The sequence below is a fragment of the Miniopterus schreibersii genome (genome assembly GCF_964146895.1).
Source record: "Miniopterus schreibersii genome assembly, chromosome: 5".
NCBI classification, from domain to species: Eukaryota; Metazoa; Chordata; class Mammalia; order Chiroptera; family Miniopteridae; genus Miniopterus; species Miniopterus schreibersii.
This window is the reverse complement of record NC_138106.1, coordinates 33093214-33106634: the sequence shown is the minus strand read 5'-3', so window position 1 is coordinate 33106634 and position 13421 is coordinate 33093214. Positions and strand designations below refer to the sequence as shown.

Sequence of the window (13421 nt, the reverse complement as noted above, 5' to 3'; positions counted from 1 at the left end):
TCCAGGTGCTTAGAACTGCAGCCTAACAACTTGAAAGCTTTGATGGCTTTGGCCGTGAGTTACACGAACACCGGCCATCAGCAGGATGCCTGTGAAGCCCTCAAGAATTGGATTAGGCAAAATCCAAAGTACAAATACCTTGTGAAGAGCAAGAAGGGATCTCCAGGCCTCACCCGGAGGATGTCTAAGTCTCCGGTTGATAGGTATCCACATCATTAAATTACACCCACACGCGCAATTAATTAGCATAATGGTAATGAAGGAGCCGCAGGTCCCCACCGGCACCCACTCCAGATGGTTTGTGGGACAGCATTCTGCCAGCCTTTGGGACACGTGATCTGCCCCAGGGGTACTCACAGACATTTATCTGAGTACCGTACTTTAAAGCCAAATGCTTTGGACACATAATTAACCCAAAATAAATTATAATAAGTAGCAATGTGCCAAGTTTTATAAAGCCTGAGAATTAGGTATGGGGAGAAATGGAAGTCCTTTCTTCTGGAATTTGGTTTCTACCAGCAATAAATCATTATGTCAAATTATTTCTCACTGAGGCCTCGGGACTTCGGCCCTGGGGTTTTCTACATTGGCACTTGGGGGTCAATGGATCTCTCCTTACCTAGCACTGTTTGGATCCGTGTAGGACAAAATATTTCATGAAAATCAGCAGGTTATTTTAACCTGGTATAGTAATAGTCCTCTTGTTACACTAAGATATTTTAAGCAAGATTTTTTCCAGTCTGTAATGAACAGAGAAAATAATAGTAAATCATTTACGTTCAGACTATTTGGATTACAAATCTAATGTTTTCCCCCCTGTTAGCTCTGTTCTGGAAGGAGTGAAGGAGTTATATCTGGAAGCTGCCCACCAAAATGGAGATCTGATCGACCCAGACCTGCAGACAGGTTTGGGGGTACTGTTCCACCTGAGCGGAGAATTTAATAGAGCAATCGATGCATTTAACGCTGCCTTAACCGTTCGGCCAGAGGTAAGTGTGCAGCAAGAAACCATAAGGTTCTTTGTTTTAAAAAAGAAATTTCCACAGGATGTACTTTGTACATTTTTGCTGCACTTTACTTCCCTGCATCCAGTAGCTGAAAGTGATCAGTACTAATGACAGCTACCCTGGCTGGTCATACGTACCTAAGACAGAAACAGGAGTTGCCTGAGCGCATCCAGTGGTAGGCTCCTTGAGGGCCGGGAGTCATTTCACAGAGCAGTCCGGAAAGATTTTTGAGTAACTGGCTCGTCCTGGCCCTTGCCCCTGAGCCCCCGTGGGTTCGCAGCCGCGGTCCGGTGCAGGGCCTGGGGTCCGCCCCGCGCCTGTGCCGGGCCGCAGGGCGCTCTCGCTCTCCCCAGGACTATTCCTTGTGGAACCGCCTGGGGGCGACCTTGGCGAACGGAGACCGCAGCGAGGAGGCGGTGGAGGCCTACACGCGCGCGCTGGAGCTGCAGCCCGGCTTCATCCGCTCCCGGTACAACCTGGGCATCAGCTGCATCAACCTGGGCGCCTACAGGTGAAGCGCGCGGCGCCCTGGGCGCGGGGGCAGCGGGGCGGGGCTGACCGCCCTGGCAGGTTGGCACTAAAACACCTCCCCTGTGGGACTGATTCTCCCCCTGTGGAGGGTAGGCTTGAAGGCGCAGGTCCTGGGGCCTGTTGAAGCGGGAGCAGTTTGCGTTAGTGTTTCTCAGTCTTCAGGGAGCAGCCATCCTACGGGCACCTTGTGAAATGCAGATTCCCAGGCCCCCCTCTAGATTCTGATTCTCTCAGCGGGGGGGGCGGGGGGGGGAGTTATCTGGGTTTAACACCCCCAAGGGCAACTCTTTGAGAAACATGAAGGTCCAAACCTTCTTTGCCCAGGTAAGGAAAAGAAAACCTTGGGGCGGGGCAGGAGAACCCAGTAAAATGACTTGGTTGCAGGCAAAGCACAACCAAGAATCCAGGTTCTCTAACTCTAACTTAGCAGCGAAGTGAGTAATAAAAATAAAACTTAAGGAAATACTTGTGAACGGCGGGTTTATAGTTTGAAATGTCTCTCTCCCTCTCTCATGACTCCTCATTGTTGTCTTTTCCCCAACCACAGGGGCCATAACAACCACCTTTGTTTCTTTTGTGTAATGAAAGTTTGGGTGATTTTTTTCTTCTTTTTTTTCTTCCATTTTTTCCCTAAGTAAACAGGTATTACTTTCATAACTAGAAAAAAGAGAATTGTTAGTTTTAAACTCCACCAAAAATGCAAACCCTTTCTCATTCTCAGAACGAGCCAAGCCAGGCCTTTAGAATCAGACCCGCTTGGGTTCAGATCCCAGTTCTGCCATTTATTGGTTTTTAATAAACCAGGTTCAATTTCTTCAGCTGCTAAAAAAAATTACATATTTTACCAAAAAAAAAAAATCATCTTCCTATACAAAAATGTTTAGTGAGAAAAGTGGCATTCTTTCATCATTTTTGTGTTTATTAATATCTTGCTTAATAGAAGACTCTTGTTTCTGCTTCTGCATTCAGTCTGTGGGGATATCGTAAATCGCGTAGTCCCTGGAAAACTCCAGGGTATACAGGTGAGAGAATGAGAGTGAAAGGTAAAATAACATCTCAGTATTATTTTAAAAATCACTTTGGCCTCACTGATTCCCAGGGTTCCCAAGACAATACTTTGAGAATGATGGATGTAGATTCATAATAAGAGCTTTCACATAGAATAATTCTACTAAACCTCACAACAAGATTTTAAAGTGACTTCTCTTCTCCCTGTTATATAGCCAGGGAAACTGAGGCTTAGAGAGGATGCAGCTAAGTAATGGGATTCAAGCCCAGGTGCTCTGCTAACAAACTCAACTCAACCCTGGCTGCTCCCCATATTTCTGTCGCTAATAGGAAAAGTCAGACCGCTCTTTTTCTCAGTAGGTTCCTCTTCGACCCTAGTTACATAAACCACATCTGGGGATGGATTGCATCTTCAAATCATTCCTGGAGTAGGGGAAAAGTGAATGCATTCAAGAGTTAGCAGTGGCCATTATTCTTTCTCTCCCACATGACTTTCCTAAAATAAAAGTTGCTTTGCTTTTTTCTTTCTGATTGCACTACATTGAACGATGGTTTTTCACGAAAGAATAATGACAGGATCAGAAAGTTGTTCATCTGATGATCCAGCCCACCACAGAGAGGTGATTCAGGATGTTAGACTAAAATAACGTCATCCGTTTTTGTTGTCTTGCTTGCTAACTCTGAAATCTGTTGCATTTTTAAATGTCTGTTTTTCTACCCTCTTAGAGAAGCGGTCAGCAATTTTCTCACTGCCCTCAGTCTGCAGAGAAAGAGCCGGAACCAACAGCAAGTTCCTCACCCTGCCATCTCCGGGAACATCTGGGCTGCCCTCAGAATCGCACTTTCTCTGATGGACCAACCGGAGCTCTTCCAGGCGGCTAACCTCGGGGACCTGGATGTCCTCCTGAGAGCTTTCAACTTGGATCCTTGAAGGAAAAGAGAGAAAGAATCAATAATAATCCCTTGTCTGTATATGTGTACTGAGAAATGCAAACCTATTTTATTATGAATTCCGAAAAGATGAAACCAGATGTTCAAAAGGCCGTGGTGATAAAACCCGAGGGAATTCCTACAGACAACGCCCAGTCTCTGTTCAGACCCAAAAGCACAAAATGTTACATAGAGAGTCAAGGTCGGGCTCAAAAGATGTATCAAGAGGCTCAAGACAAACCAAGATAGAGTAGCTATGCGAATATTCTTTCCACAAGCCGCAAGCCCGTCGCAAGACATCTTCGGGTTTTGGTCCCCACTTGCGGCTGATGACACATCTAAGGAACTTGCTCGTGGGACACCTGGAGGAAGCACTGCCTCAGATCGGGGAATTCTGACACTTTCTAAACTGTCCCCTGAAATGCTCCCTTTTAGAAGATTGAACATAGTTTGGGCCAAGGTGCATGCACAAATATTAACTCGACTAAAGAGAGGCATTGCTTAAACCTTTCCGATTTTAACTTCTACTGTAGCTCTTTGATTCCAGGGAAGGAGCTTTGCTGGCAAAAGCAGTTTTTGCACTAGAAATTTTTTGCTGTTCCCAATCAAAACTTTTCTGGGACTGTATATATGCACTTTAATATCTTATTTATGCCTTGCTGGAGTTTTGTTTTGTTGCTCCAATTTTTAACTTGGGGGTAAAGGATTTGAGAACTCAGCCTTGTTAGGTCAATGGACCAAATAAAAATTCCTGAAAATAGTTTTTCACAGTGTAGGGTTTTGAAGCAGTGTTTTTCTTAACGCAGATATACCTATGGTATAAATATGCAAACACAGGTCTTACCCACGTGCTGTCTGGAACTGTATGAACTTAAGAGATAAGACACTGTCTCTCCATGCGTCCTCTGCAGGGCGAAAGTCTGATGATGTCGTGATTTCTATTGAGTTAACATTAACTTGCTTAAATGTCATATTTTACTTGCTTACTAACTGCCTTGCACCTGATATTCCTTTTAAATTGTTAATATTTTAAAGAGTATTTCTTAAGAGTGATAAATACATTTTTCCTAAAAACTGTGTTTTTCTTAGTTCCATAATAATCTGCATTGCTCACCCTTCTGCTCCTGCATGGTAAAGATTGGCAGTCTCGAGCTGAACCTTCCCGAATGTCAGAGGTTTCGTGTGAAAGACGTGCGCCCCTTTGGCTCCTGTTTGGAACATTTATCGAGTGCCAGGGCCTACTGACAGTGGTGTTTTATTTCAGTGGTTGCATTCCACTCCTTTCTTCAGAATGTTTTGTGCTTGTTGGGGTTCTCTGTGATTATTTGGACAGACATCATTTTTTAAAGGATTAGAAAAATTATTTTCAAAATGCTAACCAAGTATAATTTTACCAACGCCCAGTTCTGGTAATTTGTCCTAGTAAGTGTCCCATTCTCAGTTTTTCTCCTTCTTTCCTCCAGAATCTTCCCCACAGCAATCTGATCGCAGCTTTTCTTCATGTTTTTTGGTTAGTAGTAGCTGGTTATAGTTACCAAGATTACAGTTACCAAGAAAAACAGCATTTGGGTCAGAACAGTTCAGCTGACCGGGGAGTTAGCTTCTGCTGTGAGGGAGGGGATGTGCACACACTGAACTCGACGTGAGGGTAGAAGGTGCCTCCTCTGCTACATTCGAGGGCCTGGCATAGGAGGGGCCTCGGGTAAACATGAAACTACAATCCTCGAGGCTTACATATGTGTTTTATAAACTAGAACAGGTTATAATATGTAACCTGTTCTAGTTTATAAAGACAAAGAGTCGAGAGCACTGGGGTGGAAGCGTCACTATTCCTGTCGAAGCTCACGTGGGCGAGGGGATGCCCCCAGCTGGACAGCAGGAGGCAGAGGCTTTGAGGCATTCCCACTGGGCAGCAGGGACAACCCAGTCTTGACCTACTTCCCTGCAGGCTCGGAAGAAAAGTAAAGCTCAACAAGGTTTTCAAGAATGGTATTCTCCAGAATTTTCGAATCCTAGAAACTCGGCCTGGGAAGGACTCCTGGGTCCAGCCTGCCACCCATGGGAGCTTCCTGTGGAGTATCCGACAGAACAGACCCCTTCTGGACGTGCTCCTCCCTACCCTGTGCATTCACGCGAGCAGCTGACTGGCATCGTCATAGGCCATTAGGAGCCTCTAAACAAAGGATTCACAGCAACTTTCACAAATGTTCTGTTTATGACGCCCTTCTACAGTTTCAACAGTAACTGAATTTGCAATAACAATAGTTGGTTTTCTTAGCTTTGCCACCACTACATACATGAGATCGGTAACAGTGTAAAGCCTGACAGTTGAGTAAATGTGCAATATTTTCACTTAACTTGATTGTTGCTAAGTGGTGGCAGATTTGGGGCCCCAGTTCTATTTTGCTATTTGAATACAAAGCGACTTCAAACTCCAAGGAATTGTTTTCAAGGAGAGTAAACAATTTTCCATTCCCATCATAATTTGGTAATTTGCAGAGCGTTTGGTAGGACTTTCTCCATTATATCTAGTGTCCATTATATCTTGGTCCATCAGAACCAAGATTTTCATAAGCTATTCCCTGTCAGGAAGTGAGGAATTATTGCCCAAGACATTTTTTTCATAGTATTTTTAATAAAATTAAGTTAAAACAGTTACTAAAAAGCAAGTGAAAGTTTCTAGAAATCAGAGCACCGCCAAAAATTAAGTAGCAAGATTTTAGAAGTCTTTATTGTGTACATCTTTTTTTAAAGTGTATACACATTTTTTAAAAGGCAAAACTGTTTTTGGTATCTTATCGCCATGGCATAAAATTGTCATTTATATTACTCTTTCCATTTGGAAGGGTAGGATGACCTTGGTTCCCTCTGAGGCACTCTGGGAAGGCTTTGAGTTTCTTTTCTCTTGCTTTACTGAGTAACAGCCCACGACCTCTTAGAGGATGGTACGATTTTACAAGAGTGTCCACTCAATTGCATAGATGTGACTTTCAAGGACCAATTGCACCAGGAGATTGGGTACAAAATCAGAGAAGGCCAGTGATCATTGCTGAATTTCAAAATATATTATAACTATGTCCAGTGGGCTATTTCTCTGTGCTGCTAGGCCTTACTTAATATGAGGAGGAGTTGGAGGGTTCAGGAGAGAAGGGAAGGAGCAAAGTTTCCATTTACTGGACTGATCCTATTGAGTCATCACTGGCTTTCTCCCGAGATCGCTTCTCACGACTCCCTGAAAGAAAGGCAGCTCGTGTCCACCAGGAAACTTTCAGAGAGAGCTGTGAGCTGTGCTTTCTCAGCCCATCTGCGTTTCAACTAAAACTGAAAATTAATGATTCTTAACTGGGTTGGAATGTCCGGGAGACACGCACTTCCAGTTTTATGCCATTCCCTCCCTCTCCTCCTTTAAAGAGAGCTATCACGTTGAATCTTGGGGCCATGTCTAGATACTCGTACTAGATAAGTCTTTCTAGTATATTCTTGCTATGCAAGCAAGAGTTAAACACAATTGTACTAGTCCCACTTGTAGCAGGAGCTCCCAAACTACTTCCCATAAACTTCGTGAGCTCCTTGGGAACATAAAGCAGTTCCTCCTTCGCTCGTCCTTGAATCAGTTCCACAGGACTGGGCTCTTCTGTCATGTAGCTGCTGTTGTTTTAGACCTTGAAATGCTTCTAGAAGCGTTCTAGATACAGGGTATTCTGAAGGCTTAATTCGTGTGCCATCTTTTCCTGGTCTCCTATTTTAGAAATTATTACACAGGCACACACATAAATTTAACTTTCTAAAATAATTTCAAATTCTTCCCCTCTCCGGATTTTACCACAGTTTCTCTGTCTTCTCAGTAGTCATAGAACTGGTTGAACTATACACTGTTTTGAACTAAGAAGTACTTTTTTTTTTTTTTTTAAGAGTGCTCAGAGATGAACTCTGGCATAAGGTTTGTAAAAAGGAAATTTTTAAAAAGTAAAACATATAACCTCAGGTGCAAAAATAACGCATGCACTAATACTTGCAAATCTGCCTACTCGAATATTAACCAAAGCATGCAAGATAACACTGCTGAACGTGAACCTGCCAGTGCATGATAAGTCTCTTAGGTTAGCTCGTGTTTCCTTCTGAACAGGGAAGCATCCTCATGGACCTTGTGTACAGTCCTATTTGCTTTTATCATCCTGTCCCTGAGAGTGTTTCCTGCCGTGGCACTGAACGTGGCCGAGCCTCAGGTGTCTGGTTCATGCGGCGCTGCAGCCAGGGCCGAACTAATCCTCCGGCCCGCAGAGGCGCCGCCGATCTAAAACTTAGGCCAAGTCCCCAGATCTGAAGGTGGTGCTGATTGCTTCCGCTCAGCTTTGGGTTCTAAATGCTGAAGAGTGCATTTCAAATATTTTCTAAAAGTTTAGGAGTAAATGAGAAATACCGACATTCTAAATAAGGGGGAGGTCAGGGTACATGAAAAGCATTATACGGCAAAGTGAACACGGGGCCTTACTATCCACAGTGTCACGCAGCGAGTGTGTGGCCCCATGCGGATGGCAGGTGAGCTACTTGGATCCATACCCTTGAGGAGCTGCACCTGGTCAATGTGTCCAAAAATGCTGAAAACTCGGGGGTCACGAGGTGACTTCACAGTCACTCAGACCAACTCAGAAGTCCTCTCGCGGCCTCTTTCTATAGCCCCTGCTTCGTGGGGAAACAGGGCCAGGGGACCAGAAACGGAGGGAGCAAAGGCCGGCGAGGCAGGAGGAGCTCTTACATGGGAACAGCTCGGCCACCCCTTCACGCCCCGCCACGCCCCACACACCTTCCTGTGAGCTCCCACGGTGCTCCCCAAACACCCAGCGAGGACCCCTGTGCAGAGACGCCGAGACTTAGGAGAGAAAAAGGCAAAGGGCGAGGTTCGGCAAACGCACACGCGGCATTTGCCCCGAATGAAGTGTCCACTACTTGCAGCCTCTGCAGAAAGCCCAAAGTAACCCGCTCTCGGGACAGGCGCCCCATCTCAGGGCTGTTTTCTCAGGACCTTCTGTCCAAGAGGAAACTGGCCTGCGATGTGGCCAATGTCATAGCAGAGCCCTGACAGGCTCGGGGGGACCCTTCCCTTAGAAACCTGCACTCAGAATAATATGGACATGGGAAAAAGGACAGTTTACTCAACAATAAAAGTGCTCTTTTTATTTGAGGATCTTGGAGAGGAAAATGGGGTGATGCCACAAGGAGTAGGGGATCGACACCCTCGAGGTCATTCGTCATTTTCACTGAGGTACAGGAAATGTTTGCGTAGACACCACAAGGGAACTGAGCCGTGTGAGGAAAATGTTCATGACTGAAAATGTTACCTGTAGCTAAAGGAAATACAGCAAACCTGAATTTATACCAATTTCCTTTCAATTTTCCCCCATATCATCTAACCCAAACCCTCTTCAATTTTCATTGCCCAAATTTGTTTACATTGGTTGACAGAAAAAGAACCTGATTAATTTAGTAAACTTTTTACAAACTATAACAAGCATTTAACTATTTAGAAAAGACATTTCTATATATTTTGTATATCTATGAATACTGTATATCTAGTCTAACCTAAAAACATTGTTTTGAGACAAATTCTTCTGTGATGCTTCCTTATTTATTATGCTCAAGAATGTTTAAAATCTTGGGATTTCATTTTTAAGCTAAAATAAATAACAAAGAGAAATTTAACTTTAAATGTTTACACTGAATTTCTAAATTAACACCAACCCAAATTAAGTGACCTATAGTAAATTAATGGCAATGGGGGGAGGGGGTAAAAGCTATTGGCATACTACATGATAATTAATATGTCTGTATTTAGTGAAATATTATGTATCATAGCACAACTCTGTTGGATATTAAGGCTGCTTCTTAGTAGTTTCCTTGTGTTGCTCTTTGAAATAAAATTACTACCATAAAAATAACCTATTATATTGATGTGTTTAATTTACTCAGTTGGCTTATAATTTACAAAGTACCAAGATTAAGGTAGTATTTTTATACTATTATTGGAAGCATGCCTTCCCTTTTTCACATTATTAACTTGTATCTATATTTGTGCAATTTTAAACTATGTTTTCAAATAAACTTTGTGGCTTCAAGACCTTTTCAGAAATCTTTCAAAATGAGATTTGGGGATCAGAGTTGCTTCAACTCAGATAGAACTCAATTTTTACTACTGGTTGAAAGGTCCTTTTATTGAATATCTATATATGATTTTGCATGAGTTAACTGGAAATCAGGAATGCATTTTTATATATATAACAAAACTTTAAAATCTTCCTCCTTTGTTTATTTTTTAAGACTAAAATATTATTTAACCTAAACTTGGATTTTGTGATTTTTTTTTAGAATAAAAGTATTAAAATATATTTCTGTTTTAGGGTCTTTTTTTTTTCTTTTTTCTTTTTGGTCAGTCAATAAATATTTGAGCACCTACTATGTGCAGGTACTGTTCTAATGCAGGACAGTGGTTAAGTAAATCAAAGTTGCACTTGAAGAGCTTAGATTTCTGTGAGGGATCAACAAATACTTTAACAAAAAACAATGTCATGTGCTGCAAAGTGCTAGAAGAACAAGGCAAATAAGGTATTATCTATAGATATCAGAAAATGTTTCTCTTGGGTGACATTTGGGCTGAGATTTGAATGGCAAGAAGCCCGCCAAATGGAGCTGGGGACAAGCATTCCTGGCAGAACCAACGGCTAGAGACGCAAGATGTCAAGGTAGAAATGAGCTTGCTGTGTGTTCAGGGAGGAAGGAACCCAGGGTGGTGAAGGCTGTGAGCTGGGGAGACCTCGGGAGACGCCCTAGGGGTGGAAGATCATGCGAGGCCTTCTAAGAGCAGGGTAAAGGGTGGATTCGCCCCAGAGCGGAGGAGAGATGCCACTGAGACAGAAGTTTCTGTGTTTCCGAAACGTTTACTAACTGAAGTCCTTGAGCGGTCAGGCTGGGGACGGAAGGCCCAGCAGGCTCGGCGAAGCCTGGCCACCCCGGAGGCGGGAGAGCCTGCCCCCTCACCGCCCCTCCTCCGAACGGGCAGCCCTTCACCTTGGCCGAATTCCCTCTTCTCCGGCGTAAAACCCAGCTGGGCGTCTTTCTTTCCTGCTTCACCGTTATTATATATAAGGTAAAAAAAACCCATCTACTTTGTGGTGAATTGTGGCTCCTCTCCGGAGTCCTTGCCTAATTCATAACTTTTTTTATTTCTTCTACCCCCACTGGGGAAAGCATATGCCAGGCAGTGGGAACTTCTCTCAAAATCCAGCGTGGTACAGTCGGTTTCCTACTCAGCATCGAACAGAGGCCTAACCGGCATTTCAAACTCATGTCCCACACTGGACTCCTGACCATCTTTCCCACCGTCCCCAGCCCCTCAAGCTTTCCCTGTCTTGACTGTAACTACATTCTTTATTGCTCAGAACAAGAAAACTTTAGTTCTCTGAGTCATAAATAATCCCTCCCTATCTCAATCATTTCTTTCTCTTTATCGCCCTCACGAAAACATATTAGCACAATACTAAAGTTGATCATTTGACTTGGATTTTTAAAATATATAGGTTCATTCTGTTTAGAGTTGTAAGCATTAAATGAATATATTTGAAGTAACAATTAGCATACCCTATATGGTAGGCAAAATAGCACCCCCCAAAGATGTCCACCTCTTAATCCCCAAAACCTGTGACAGTGTTACTTTACATGGCAAAGGAAACACTGCAGGTGATTAAGAAGGATCCTGAGATGGGAAGATTATTCTGGCTTCCCTTGAAGGGCCCAGTGGAATCACAGGGGTCCTTATCAGTGGGAGGCAGGAGAGCCAGTCAGAGATGTGACAATGACGTAGACACTGGACTGATGGCCATGCTGTCAGGAAGCCATGAGCCAAGGAATGCAAGCAGCTTCTAGAAGCTGAAACAGGCGAGGGATGGATTATTTCCTATAGCTTCCCTGCCGACACCTTGATTTTAGCCCTATGAGATCCATTTTCAGGCTTCTCACCTAATTAATGTGTTGTGTTAAGCCACTAACTTTGTGGTCATTTGTTACAGCAGCCATGGGAAACTTATACAGCTTAGAAACGTGGTGTCATAGAAATGCTGAAATCTCTTGATACAACTAGTGTCGGTTCTGCTGGTACCTGCGTTAAGGAAGCCACCAGCAAACTGAGAGTCAGGGAACCACAGAAAGGTCTTGATTGATTCTAATATTACCTGACATATGAGTAGAAAAAATCTAGAAGACATCAGACTCCTCCCTGCCTTGGCCCCTCCCTCCTTCACAGGGGTAACACTTGCCACCATTGATGTCCCACTGTTGATGGGGACCAGGCCCACACAAAGAAACCCTAAAAGGAAACAAAATTAGTCACTGTCCTAAGTTACCTGTTCCACTGATGGACAAGAAGCTACAAAGAGGAAAATTCGTTTACTTGGCATTTTGCAAAAGAAAAAAAAAGTCATCAAGGGACCACAGATTGTGAGAATAGCTTTTAATTTTAAAACAATTGAAGCAATAAATCATCCATCTCTCTTTCCATCACAGGCAAATACTCTCCCAAAACATCTGAGATAGTTCAAACACCAACTGTGACTAGTGCAAAATAAAATAAATACAAACTCTTTTGGGAGCCAACACTGAAACCTGCTGGGCAGGTGGGCACAGGCGACAGGCTCGGCTTCTGCTGAGGCCGAGAGGAGCAGCGCGTGTGGGGCGGCAGGATTTACACAGTATCTCAACAGCCGGCTCTGAACACACTGAACAACACCGGGGGGGACCCACAAGAGAATGTTGCCTGCGGAGAAACAAGCACACCCGGCACCCTCCTGTGCTGCCGTCCTTGGCACCTGGAAGTTGCTTGGAAAATAAGGCCAAAGTTAGCAGCTTCTAGGCAAAGCTGAAGGAACAGGGACTCATTTTCTTTTGTCTTTTCATTGGGGTCTTATACATATTGGTCTTTTTACACAGAACAATCTTCTGCTTTCTGGAAAGCATTCTGTGCCTCACGGTGCTCCTGACTCCAGCAAAAATGCCTGTGTTGCTTCTGTCTATCCAGATGCTTCGGAGAATTACCTTCCATACCCGAGGCATTCCCTGACTGCCCTGCACCGTCTACGTCTCGATCAGCACTGCCCAAGAGAAGTACAAGAGTCGTGTGTCTAATTTTAAATTTTTTGGTAGCCACATTAAAAAAAGATAAAAAGGAATAAGTTAAATTTTAATCTTATTTAATATACCTAAAATATTGTCATTTCAGTATGTAATCACTATAAAATGTTGATAAAATATTTTACATTCCCTTTTTTTGGTAGCAAGGCTTCAAAATCTGGTGTGTATTTTACATGCACAGCACAATCTCAGTTGGGACAAGCCAAATTTCAAGAGGCCATTCGCCACATGTGGCTACTGACTACTGTACTGAATAGTGCGGGTCTAGAGACTATTAACCCAGACTCTCAGGATGACTTACTGAGTAGGGGACCTCAGGCACTGCGTAGGTAATTTCATACACCAGCTTCCACAATCTCCTACAGACCCTTGTCCTGGAACCTAGGATTTCTGCCCTAAGGTACAGGATAGAATCACACTCCATCTAATCCTCTCCCCTGGTCGTGCCCCTGCCCCTGTCACCTGTCATCTCCCCACAGATAATGTGCTTTAGCAATGGTGATCCTACAAGATGAAAAGGCATCTTTCTGTGATAGACAATTTTCTCAGCACTTATTTTGGGATTCACAGCTAGAACTGAATTAGAATAAGAAAATATTGTATAAATGTGACAGATTTAGCTGAAGGTAGTTCTGAGATTTTCAGAGCAGGAGGTATTTTAAATGAAATTTCATTTTTGAAGGGGATGGTCACAAAGTACCTCATGGACTGGAAAGTGGAGAGTTTCAAGAGTGATGGGAAAATTAGCAAAGAAAATAGGAATATAAG

At 43.4% G+C, this 13421-nt stretch overlaps 1 protein-coding gene across 6 annotated transcripts in view; it reads left to right on the top strand.

Annotated features, from left to right (window-relative positions):
- The window catches only part of PEX5L (peroxisomal biogenesis factor 5 like), a 183784-nt gene extending 179239 nt beyond the window's left edge, over positions 1 to 4545 (top strand). For all 6 annotated transcript variants that reach the window (XM_081139309.1, XM_081139311.1, XM_081139307.1 and 3 more), the window contains 4 exons: positions 6 to 203; positions 824 to 989; positions 1361 to 1518; positions 3273 to 4545. In XM_081139309.1, coding sequence (XP_080995435.1) covers positions 6 to 203; positions 824 to 989; positions 1361 to 1518; positions 3273 to 3477 — 727 coding nt within the window. In that variant the 3' untranslated portion in view covers positions 3478 to 4545. The remainder of the gene's footprint in view (positions 1 to 5; positions 204 to 823; positions 990 to 1360; positions 1519 to 3272) is intronic.
- Positions 4546 to 13421: the final 8876 nt, after the last annotated feature.